The 12,134-nt window shown below is 48.1% G+C and overlaps 1 protein-coding gene across 2 annotated transcripts in view; it reads left to right on the top strand.

The window, feature by feature from the left end:
• The window catches only part of WDR33 (WD repeat domain 33), a 935,332-nt gene that overhangs the window by 891,659 nt on the left and 31,539 nt on the right, over window positions 1–12,134 (top strand). For both annotated transcript variants that reach the window (XM_069617826.1, XM_069617825.1), the window contains one exon: window positions 4,908–5,117. In XM_069617826.1, the coding sequence (XP_069473927.1) occupies window positions 4,908–5,117 (210 nt within the window). The remainder of the gene's footprint in view (window positions 1–4,907; window positions 5,118–12,134) is intronic.

Below are 12,134 nucleotides of genomic sequence, written 5' to 3'. Positions count from 1 at the left end.
CTGTCTCTGTATCCTACAGCCCCTCGTCCCGGCACTTACCTTGCACTTGCCACCAACTGGCCCTATTATTTATCTTGTATTCTACTAACCATGTACTGCAAGTAGGATCGTTGTCCGTCTCCCCTTGTTCCTCCCCCCTTGCCTCGTCGCGCCTTGAAACACTTGTGTATAGACACGTTACAAATGCCATATATCATAATGTTCATTGCAGCACGCTCGATAAAATAGCCACCCCCACGCGCTTCCGCACGTCTCAACGCTACTGTTAGCTGTGGCTAGACGTGTGCTCCGTAGTTCACTTCACGGAACTTTGTTGCTTTCCTGGTTCCCGGACCCTTGCTTCATTCTATCCCTTCTCCTTCTTACCCAACCTTCTCCTGGAATCCGTGCACCCGCCTCCGAGTGCTTCTTCCCCTTATTTTTTCCTGTATTTCCTGGATTTTACTATCGATCCCGGACAAGAAGTTGAACGAACACTGGAAGCCGAAGACGGCCGAGCAGGCTTGTGCAAGACCCGAACCATAAGGAAGAAAACTTCTACAACGGAATCCATCAAGCAGCGAAAACAGGTGAGAAAGGGGGAAACCTATGACACAGTGCAGTGACACAGGGGAAGTCTTTTAGGCTGACCCAAGGTTTAAATGCCTTCTCTGGGATAAACTACTGTTTCCCAGAGCAAGTAAAGTTAAATTGACTTTACTAGTCTCTTTAAATTCCTAGACCCAGCACACTATCATCCTATAGAGTGCTGCAGGGGTTACCTAGTATCCCCTGTGTCTAGAAACTCATGTAGCAGTCAAATGCTACCCTTTCCTCTCGAAATGGCTGGTGTCAGTGGTTTTACAACAAACTACCATGATTTTTCCCGACCCTGAACACCGGTTGCGAAAAATCATGAGAGCCATGTTTTTCAAGATGGCGTCTGAGCCTCCTTTGTTTGAACGGGTCCCAGTCTTCTTTTTTCACCATTTCTTTTTGGAAAGGTCCTTCTAAAGGTTTTCTGCGTGCCAAACCAGGTTTGCTCCCTTTGTTCCTACACCTTTTGGCAGGCTTCAGGACTGAAGACCGCCTCTGGCGCCTGAGTGTCTGGGGTGGGCAGGAAGTGAGGGAGGTGCCCGAAACTCCCTGTGCTTAGTCTCCTAGGAGACCCAAATGCACTCTGGCATGATTGGCTGGCTGACTGTGGCAGCTGGGCTGGGATGAATGGGAGAAAACTGTTTAAAAGGAGAGTCTCTTGGCTTGGAAGGCAGAGTTGACCACTGGAACAAAAGAACCGAAGACGAGCTGGATAAGCCACCTTGACACCATTCTCAGAGCTGGTTGTATTTTCCTCAGAATGCTGCAGGGAACCGAATAGCCAGGGAGAAGGACACCAGTTTGTGTGCTTGAAGACAGCTACCGGAATTTAAGAATTGCCAGTTTGCCAGCTTTGTGACCAGTCCCCATGCAGTGCAGGAGTCTCCCAACGTCCTCCCTCTTGTCCCCAGGACTGAGGCTCAGGAACAGCAGGAACTGCCAAGAACAGAAGTCTTCAGCTGCATCTTTTTCTTCAATCTAAGGTACTGTGAAAACCTGACCGAGAGAACTTGCCTCTACCTGCGAAAGTGCATGAAACTTTGGCAACTTGCAGACCTAGTCAGCTTGAGAGCCGACATAGAAATCTTTCTTCTATGAACTATTTCTGACAACCGTGGCAAAAACTTTTTTCCGTTAAAATACCAGAACCGTTTTTACTTATACAAGACTCTAGCCCATTGACTTTGGCCTACCTATTACATTGGAACAACTCCTGTGGTGAACTCAAACTATTTGCACTGTTTAAAAATAACTCTACTATTTGTTTTATTGACTTATGCCTTTATGCTCCTACTTCAAATGCTCTGTATGCCATTTTGCTCCTCCTTCAAAGTAGTTTAAATGCCTCAGAACCTGATAGTGTGAAGTACTGTAGTATATTTTTGTGTGATATTGATTGCCTCCTTTTAGTGAATGTTTTCTAACTGACTGTGTATTAAATTAATAAGTGTTTTACCAAGAAACTTTTGAGTCCAAGTGTCTATTTGAATACTTGTAACTGTAGACCTTTGTGTAACAAGCTCATATTCTCTCTTGAGATGAGCCTGGCTGCTCAACTTGCTACCAAAAACTGTGTGGTACAGACTTATACCCACGGTTGGTTTTGCTTACACCTGTAGTCATAGTTGTGTGTAGTGGTCCCAGAGGGTACTGCATGCTAACTTTGCCTAACACCATATATGGGGCACATGTAGCAAATAGGTTTGTGAAAAATCCCGGCATACCGGTCGTGGGCCCATAGGTGGTTGAGTCACCTGTTGATTGTGACCCACTTTTTCTACCAGCATAGTGTGTATTACAAAACGAACCCATTGGTGGACAAGAAAGGAGATTTCCACCCCCTGCCCTACCACCGTTTTGCAACAGGAAGGGGAATGTGCGGCCATCCCCTACATAGCTTTGCTGACTCGTTAGCCTCCAGGTGGGTTTCCTACAAGAATATTATGTCCCTGTGCAGGTCACGGAGCATGTCGAGAAGGTGTCACCAGTTAATGGGAGGCCTAGTCCCTGCTCGTTGAGGGATATGCATGTGAGTGGTCATCTGTCTGTCAGTTGGTTGGGCAGCAGTAAGTCTCGGTTGGTGCATGGGCTAACTCAATATATTTGCATCCCCAGGTGCAACATGAGTGGTTCTGAGTGTGTAAGGATGTTGGCTTGATCTAAAAGTTATAATTTTCCCCCGAACCAAAAACAAGCCCCCCTCCCACCTGTAACCAAGAGAACAGAACAACATTGAAGCCCCACCAGACTACAATAAAACTCCCGAAAAAGAGCCATTGAACAGGCGTAGGGGCGCAAGGCCAAGGCGCCTTCGTTCCCCATCCTGCATATCCGACCACTCTGCGAGAGGGAGCCGGTTGGGCTTAGTAACATTTCGCATGAGCAAAGGATATAGCTAGGGAGGGCCTACAGATGGCCTTCAGGCGACAAGCTCAACATAGCATTTTTCTTGTGACTTTAGTCTTTAGAGGATTGTTAGTGGTACAGTAGTGCCCTGACCTGGCGTAAGTTGGCTCTGCATCGGATGTGTCTCCCCCATTCATGAGCTGCAGCCTCCTATTCAAGTGATCGTCTATAGGTGCCCGTGAAAGGGGCTACCGTCGCCAACTTGCAGGGGCCAATTGACATGCAAACCAACCTTAGCCTTTCAGGCCCTGGATCTGTATTTCCGTCGATTTAGGCTTTGCGGCTTCCTGCTCGTCTTCTAGTCGTCTCGTGATCTCATCTGCCGCTGCGTTCAGGGCTGGGAAGTTGCCCCCTCTCTGGTCGGTCCTCTGTTGGAGTGAACTCTCAGGTGACTATCAGTTTTCGGAAACCACAATGCATCCTCTGGGAATTCCAAGGAATGCAATTGGCGATTTAGCGGGATGTACTACACCACTGTGAATTTTATATAAATGTTTGTACTCTGACCCCTTCAGCAGATCTTGCAGGCATATAAATTGGCGTCCCAGTGTCCGCTTGGGATCCCTCCACGGTGTAGGCGCTCAACATGCAATTGGGCAACAGCCTTGCAGGCAGGGGCGCAGGCCAGCAGCAGTCTCTGCAGCAGTGTCCTTTTGATCACAGCCTTAGCCCGCACTCCCAGAGCCGGCCCGCTATAGAGTGCTCATTTGTCGTCTCAGTTGTGCGGTCTGAGTCTGTGCAGCAGGCATCCTGCCCAGTTGTGGTGCGGGCTAGATGCACAGCCCCCTACAGCGCTAATCTGGTTACAGCACCTGATCAACCTGGACTTCCCCACAGATCAAGAGGTGGGAGCGGACTTCGGCGCGCCACGCAGATTGCGGCACCTGGCCAGGAGGTGAATGGGTCTCACTCTCAACAATGACTAAATATGGGCTGTTGAACTGCCTCACAGCCTGCTGCTGCGGGCGGGATCCAACATTGCAGTGCCTTCCAAAAGCCCACACAGAGACTGCATGGCAGTCTGGATTACGTATCAACCCGATTAGCGAAGAATGCAGTCATAATCCGGCGCCTGGCCTCTTGCAGCGCTATAAGCCGGTCTGACAGTTCCCCAGGTGCTTAGCTGCACACGAGGCCATTCGTCTCGCCCAGTTCGCGCGGATCAGGACAGATTGGGGTGCGAGTACTTGTCGTTCAGGGAGCTCCATCACCCAGCGACCATCTTCCTTGGGCACTTAAGCGCCCCTCCCCCCTAAATTACCTGATTTCTAACTGGTTTATTACTAAGGTCTGTTTTCTACACCTGCTTTACTACATTTAGTGCTCTATTTTCTGATCTGACAGTGTGAAGTGTTGGTACTCTTTAGCAAGAGCATTGCAAGGTGATAAATAGTGAAAGTTAGGTAATTTTGCTTACCTGTGATTTTCATTTATAAGAGTTTGTACAATGCCTAACAAATATTTGTTTGTATACATTCTGCCTAACTTGAATTATTAAGAGTACTGTGTGTGCTTAACTCAACCCTTATTCACCCCATACTCTCCTAAATCTTAAGGCTTACTGCTCAGTCACACTACCTTGATAGAATTTGTCTAGATATAATGTAGTTTCCTGTTCACCAGAATAGGAAGGCCTTTCAGAATATGCCCACAGGGTTGGTTCTGAAAATCCATCTGAACAATTTACACAGAGTAAGTATTATTGTTGCCCTGCCCCTCTCTGAGAGCATAGGGACTGACTTTGCTTTTTGCATTAACAAGAGCGTCAGGTTGTTCGTTTCCGGGTGCAGTAAGTGGTTTTCATTGGTGGCTTTGTTCCCTAGATTCATTAAAGGGTATAACATTTGAATGCTTTCTACGCACAGTAATAGCACCATTATTGTCTTGGATACAAATATTGACCTTTCTTTCTGTATTGTGTTCAGAACATTTCAGAGATGGCCCACGACCAGATCACCCTGCACAGTCTACTTCTAATGATCCTGGCTCTCCAGTTAGTGAGCAGGCTCCATCCACACAGGGAATGGACACTTCTTCTTTGCCACCCCGGAAAAGACCTTGGCATGATGGACCAGGAACCCCCGACAGCAGAGATGCTGAAAGCACTGAGGGTCCAGCTGAAGAGCGAGCACAAGGTATTATGATCAGCTCATAGTTATTAAGGAATGCACCCACATGCCCTTGGGATGGGTGGGTGTGGGGCAGAACATGTCTTGGTAATGGCTCTGAATTACTCAGATTGAGGCATGCACATTTATTAAGAGTATTATAGATTTGAAATGCAGCTTAATTCACGTTAGCGCACTGGGCGGGGTTGCCAGCCAATCAGATGGCTAGGAACGCAGACTTGAACCACCAGTGTAAGCCCACGTTCCAAGCCACCTGGCGGCCGGCTCCTCCTGCCGCCATCTTCTCCTTACCCTCCGTCTCCCTTTTTTTCCTCCTTTAAATCCCTCCTCACCACTCCCCCCAATCTCCCCCCCCCCCCCCCCCCCCCCGCCTCTCCCCCACTTTCCTTATTTCGGCTTCGGCAGCCGCCGCAGCCAAATCTTCTCAGCTTCCAATGGCCAGCCCGGAAAGGTAAAAGCAGTACATGTGGAGCCTTGCCTTCCTACAGCGGAACGCCATGCGCATCCCGTTGTAGGAAATAAAATACTTTTTTGGGGGGGGGGTTGTTTTTGTTTTTTAGCACCCCAGGTTAACTATTTGGTAGCCCGGGGTGCTAAGGGCCTTCATCCCCCGTGCCAGCCCCTGGAACGGGGGATGAATGCTGCAAAACTGCACTGGGGCCTGTTCTAGGCAGTGATTGCTGCTCTTTCACTGTAGCTACTCAAGCTACAAAAAACTCCACAAATCGCTTAATTGTATGTATTTCTATACCGCTACGCTGGTTATCCAGTGCCATCGTCAGTATTGTGAATTTGCAGCTCTTTTGTCATGCTGCATCCACCATAGCAACGATCAAGATTACCTGAAGCTGGTTTTCATACCAAGTAGATATGAATGTCTTCCTTGCACAGTGCTAACCCACACCTTGACGATGAAGCAGACAACCCCTCCCTTGCAGCCCATCAATGCAAAAATAGATTGTTCCTTTTTGTTTCCTGTTCAGCCTTTTAACAAAAATTACTCAGAAGTACAAACCATCAAATACTACTTTAAACACAAGATAATAATTTGTTTTTTTATATGGTGCTTTAATCTAAAGCGCTTTAAATAGGACATATTTGCATACATAACTATTACTATCCAATCGAAATTCGCAATCATTTATCGACCGTGGAAGGATGAGTCTGAGCTGGCCTTGCTGGGATTCGACCCTTCAACTTGCAGATGAAACGCAGATCACAGCAAGTGTTTTACCCGCTGAGTCATCTCATCGGCTACCGTCTACAGTAGGTTCTTAAAACTTGATGTACTAATTCGGGCAGGGTGTCAGTAGTTAAGGGGAACTGGTTGAGACTTTAAAATGCGATCAGCCTAAAATAAGTGACCTAGTGTTATCACTCCTTGACAACCAGTGTTTGTTGAACTGATGAAGTTAAACACTGCAGTATCTCCACGTGTCAAAATGGTCCATCACCCTTCTTAAGTGTCATGGCACCTTGTAAAGTTCAAACCCCCAAAAGTAGCAATGTGCTTTTACTTTTAATTTGTGAAACTCTGCCAATCTGAGTGTCTAGATTCTGCTTGTTAGGGGAGGTTTGCTTTTTGCTAACTTTCCTTCTATTGTTTCCTATGGAACCCCATTCTTTTTTCTATTTATTCCTGTCCTGACTTTTTGAAGGGAAGTCAAGCCTTCAGCTTCACTTCCCTTGCTTTTTGCTGCTTGTTATGGGGGAACTGATCAGTAACTGCGAAACTGTTTCTCTTTTGAATTCTTGTACTTAACATTGCACACAGCACCTTACAGTATTTTTGTATCACCCTAGCTTTTTACACATGGCATTCTTCGTTACTTTTATATGTGCCTAAAGACAAGCTGCTGGTAGTAGTTATATTTGTACCGTTTTGCAGTATTTGTGGTATGCACATCCGCTTTTACTACGTTTGACTACTAAACGGGACTAGTGCTTTAAAATGACTGTGCCACAAGATTTTCACTTGTTCATTGGCCTTAGTGCAGTTTGGCCTTCTGCCTGCCTTCTCAAGTTAGAAAGTCCTTAAGGTCATTCACATGCCCGAAAAGGCTGCTGCTTTTGGGGGCTAATGATGCCTTTGTGTGCATGTGGCCCAGGAAGGGGGCTGGAGCGGTCTAGTTCCAGTACACATCTTTGGTGCCAGAAAGTCTGCTACTGGGGTGACTGTGAAACCAGTAGTTGTCCCCGATTGGACCACAACTGGCTGCTTGAATGGTGCAGATTCATACTATTGGTGTGCTTGGAGTTGCTTCCAGCTCGAATCTCTTGGACTAGTGAGACCAACTAGTCTCCACACCTTCTTGAGCATCCAAGCCTAACTTGCCCAGTGGACTGACCAGCTCTTGTGGGCTACCTCTCAAGAACTGTTGCCAATGTATTGGGGCAGTTAACTAGAGAGCATGTTCAAGCTCTGCCCGACTGCCTTCCTCAGAAGAAACTAAATAAAACAAGGGGCACATTTGAAAATGCACTTCAAGATCTCCTGGAAATGCAGCTGGCACAAAGTATAGTTATTTTTGCGCTACACAAGTAGGGAACAAGATTAAGGCATTAGCTTGCGCAATTAGTGTGTTCTAAAATAGAATAGATCAGGTGACAGGACGGCGTGTACACAAGATAGGTACTCAGTACACAAGTAGGGCAGAAACCTGTAGGTAGCAAAGGTTGCTGCTCCCCATAGGAAGAGAAATAATGTGGCAGGCATGCACCAGGAAATCGGCAGAGGGCCAAGCAAATGTGTCCTGACGAGGATAAAAATGTGACAAGCAGTTGCTATTTTAAACTGCACAATTACAGCAGAGAATTGTGCTCTGTAGCTTTAAGATAGGGCCCCCAGCAGCACACACTATTTGAAACAAATTCATTTTAATTCAGGAAGATTCTGTAGTGGCTGGATGGTAGCTGCCTCAAAGGAATGTCAAAAGCAGAGGACACCACATTTACATGACGGAAAAAGATACCAGCATCTGGGCACTGACCGTTCAACCATTAAGGTGAATCAGTCCTGACAACACTGCAGACTATTTGAAGTCCATGGGACGAACGGAGCATCTGAGGAAATCTCCTAAGTGGCTGACAATGTCTCAACAATCGGCTAGGCGTGACAGAGAAACGCGGATGCGTCTAAAAAGACCGTTAATTACTGCAACGCAATTCTCACATGGTGAAAGCAGCTCGACTCATAATAACAGTTCTGATGCTTGTTAATCTGCTTAGAATCACATGTTGTGCATATAGCCCGACATCCAGTGGTAACCGCATAGTATTGCATCTTGTCTTTCGGGGACCGATAGGGGACGTCGGCATAGGCGTGTCTGTAACACTATCCCTATCGTGATGTGTAGTGTACCCAAAATCCCTCACACGGCAAGGTCCCTCAGATTGTTTTTTTCCGCCCAGATAACTGGTCGCCCTATAGCGGTGCTCTTACATAAGAGACCTTGTTTCTTATACCGACTTGTCGGTTATTCCCTGTTAAGTCACTTCGGTCACAAGAACATCTTCGACGAGATTTGTCTACGGCAGGGGAATGCAGCGCCTAAGGTCCGGCGGCCAGATTTTTCACGTGGTCGGGCCTTCTGGCTGACCTTTACAGTAGGGAGAGTGGGGTTGGGGTGGCCATATTTTCGGTGTCTTTCCTCTTTCTCCCTCTTTACCCTTTTGGTCTAGTCATCTTCCCCTTTTGCTATGAAAAGGACTCCTTTTAGGTTCTGCCCTAAGTGTAGGGTCAGATATCCTTGGAAGGACGAACACAGGACGTGTAACGCTTTTCTCTCCTTACATCACGACGAAAAGCGGTGTGCGGCTTGCAAACTCCTTCGGCCTAAGACCCTTAAGGAGCGCTGTGTGACAGATGAATACAAGCGCATGTCACTAAGCACACAACCCCTACGCCTATTTCGACGTCCAAATCGAAAAAAGGTGATGGCGCCAGCAGGGCCGTCAAATTTCAGCGGTTTCCTTGGATCGTGCAGATCCAAAGCCTTCCCTGCATCTGCAGCAGCGTCTTGCGACTGGGCAATCAAAAACAAGTAAGGGTTCTACTCCAAAAGCTTCACATGTCGAAGCGCGGAAATCCGATGGGCCCGAAGGCCGCGGTAGGCCCGAAAATCACGACTAGGCCTCTAGTCGAAAAACAGACCACTAGGCCCCCTAACACTGCGGAAGGCAATACATCTACCGATAGACCACCAGAACCTTTATCTCACGCCGATTTGGCGGTTGAGGACAGCATCGAGAGTATTACTGCTGTGGTGGGACTTATCCCGGTTCCGCCGAAAATCATGGGGCAAGCCGCGGACAAATCTTTTGATACGCCATGGGGCCCCAATTCTCATGATACTTATGAGGACAGTCGGAGCCTCTTTCCAACACCCTAAGAGCCACTTTTCGGCAAAGATGATGTTTTCCACCCGTAGGCCCTCCTGGGTCCTCCAAATGGACAAGGGAGAAATTCAAAATTCAAGGGGTGTGTGGACCGTCTGGAGAGAATGATCAGTTTTTCTGATCATTCTCCCCCGAAAAGGTCTCGTGGAGAGCCTAACCTTCAATCTACTTCTCATTATCAGGAAGATCAGCCTTCTGTCCCTGTCCAGCAAGAAGACATTGTCCACATGGACAGCTATTGGGACATTTACAATGAAGAGGAAGAAACTTCCTTTCTACAGAATTGAGGAGGAACAGGTGGATGCCACAATTGGGAAGAAACCCAGCAAGAGGGAACAGACCCATGGACACTTCCCCATCAAGATCAGGACACTGATGTATTGTGTTTGGACTCCCCTCCGTCCACTCCGGCTTGTCAGGCCTCGCCTGTAGATGACCAGATGGCCTTCAACTCTGTTGAAGGCAGCTGAACATTTTCAGATCTCTACTCAAGAGGCTGTGCCTGAGCAGGACTATGATGCAGAGGATATTCTTGAGAAGTCTCCATCTAGCCAAGCCATTCCCCTCCTTAATTCCATCAAGAGAAGGCTGACTCCCTCCTTGGTATCACCGGCTCAAACCCGGGCAGTGAACCCAAGAGTGGAAAAATTGTCGGCTGTCTCCTTCCGACCCACAATACATTAAAGGGCAAACCATCCCCGATTCTCTGGTAGTGACTACCACTCGAAAAAGAGCAGGGGTACCCCTTGCCACTAAGGAGGCACTCCCGGACAAGGAATCCAAGAGGCTGTATGCCTTAAGAAAACAAGTCATCTTGGCTGCCACATACACTACGCGTATAGCAAATAATACCACGCTGTTGGCAAGTTCTGCTGACGCTCAGTGGAACTTACTCCAGGAGGGCCTCCAGGAGGTCCCAGAACCCGCCAGGTCCAAACTTCTCTCTATTGTAGCCGAGGGAAGGCAGGTGAACCAGAATGTGATAAAGAACACTATGGACAGGGCTGAAACAGCAGGGAGGTCTCTGGCCCAAGGGACCCTACTCAAAAGGCACGCTTGGCTTCCTACCTCAGGGTTTAAACCAGAAACTCAGGCCTCACTCATCAAAAAGCCTATTGAAGAAACTAACCTCTTCGGGAAAGCGGTTGATGAGGCCTTGAAAACAGCCAAAAAAGAGCATGAGACTCTTAAGTCTCTACAACAGATCACACAAAGACCCCCCCCCCAGAGAGGTAATAACTCCCGGCGGTCCTTTCGAGGGCAGTCCCGTGCAAATCAAAGTAACTATGGCACGGGGAGTTTCAATACAGGACAAACTTCATGAAGCCCCGCATACTACCCTTCAAGAGGGCAGTGACGCGGTAGAGGTAGAGGCCCCAATCCTAGAGGAGCCACAGCCTCCGGTCAGAAATCACCATCACATCCAGGTCCCCTCCCCTCCCGGTCGGGGGGCGATTAACATCTTTCCTCATGGCATGGGAGGGGATAACCTCAGACCAGTGGGTCATAAAGACGGTCACCCATGGGTACTGTGTGGATTTGCCCGACCTCCACAATTCAGACCACCACGCTCACGGCACCTTTCACCGGACCATCTGGAAATCCTGAATCGAGAAGTAGAAGCGCTGCTGGGAAAGGACGTCATAGAAGCCGCCCGTATTCTTCAGGTAAAAGAGGGTATTTATTCAGTGTACTTCCTTGCACCCAAAAATGACCTCAGCATGCCCCCTGTTCTAGACCTGCGCCCAGCGAACAAGTTTATAAAACCTCAGAAGTTTTGCATCGTAACACTACAGGACGTGACCCCACTGTTGAAACAAGGGGACTACATGGCGACATTGGACAGGAAAGACATACTTTCATATTTCAATGTTGCCAGCGCCAAGGGTGTTTACCAAGGTCCTGGCGGTGGCTGCAGCACACCTGCGCAGACTATCCGACAGTTTACCCTTACCTCGCCGACTGGCTCATCACAGGGAATTCGTACAACACATGTTTTTTGAACACCCAAAAAACAGTAGATCTTCTCTTCAGTCTGGCTTTCTCGATCAACTAGAAGAAATCCAGGAGCTGTAATTCGAACTGAAGATGGCCTCGTCTTCCCCTCCAACGAGAGTGTTCAGAACATGCTTTTTCAGATCCCTCAATATGTAGCCAGTCGGGAGGTGCGCTTGCTAGGAATGATGGCGTTGTGCATATACTTGGTTCCCCACGCGCGGCTGCGCATGCGTCCCATGCAAGAGTAGTTCAACAGCCAGTGGTGTCAGCCCAGCGGACAATGGGAAGATCTGGTAGTTGTCTCTCCAGCCCTTGTTCTCTCTCTGCAGTGGTGGTTAAGAGAAAACCTCTTGAAGGGGTAAACCTTCACCACCCCTGCAGTGGAAGCCACTCTCATGACAGACTCATCTCTCACGGGGTGGGGGGCTCACCTGCTTCAGACAGCACATGGAGTGTGGCCCCCTCAGGTAGCGTCCAACCATATAAATTTACTGGAGCTATTAGCGGTGTTCAAGGCATTAAAGGCCTTTCAGATGCAACTGCAATGGAAGACAGTGCTGATTCTAGCGGACAGCACTACAGCAATGTATTACCTGAACAAACAGGGGGCCACTCACTCTACAGGGC

Source organism: Ambystoma mexicanum, chromosome 10, assembly GCF_040938575.1.
Source record: "Ambystoma mexicanum isolate Mex_15411 chromosome 10, UKY_AmexF1_1, whole genome shotgun sequence".
NCBI lineage: Eukaryota > Metazoa > Chordata > Amphibia > Caudata > Ambystomatidae > Ambystoma > Ambystoma mexicanum.
Note: the sequence above shows the minus strand (reverse complement) of the source record. Positions and strands in the feature narration are given on the sequence as shown.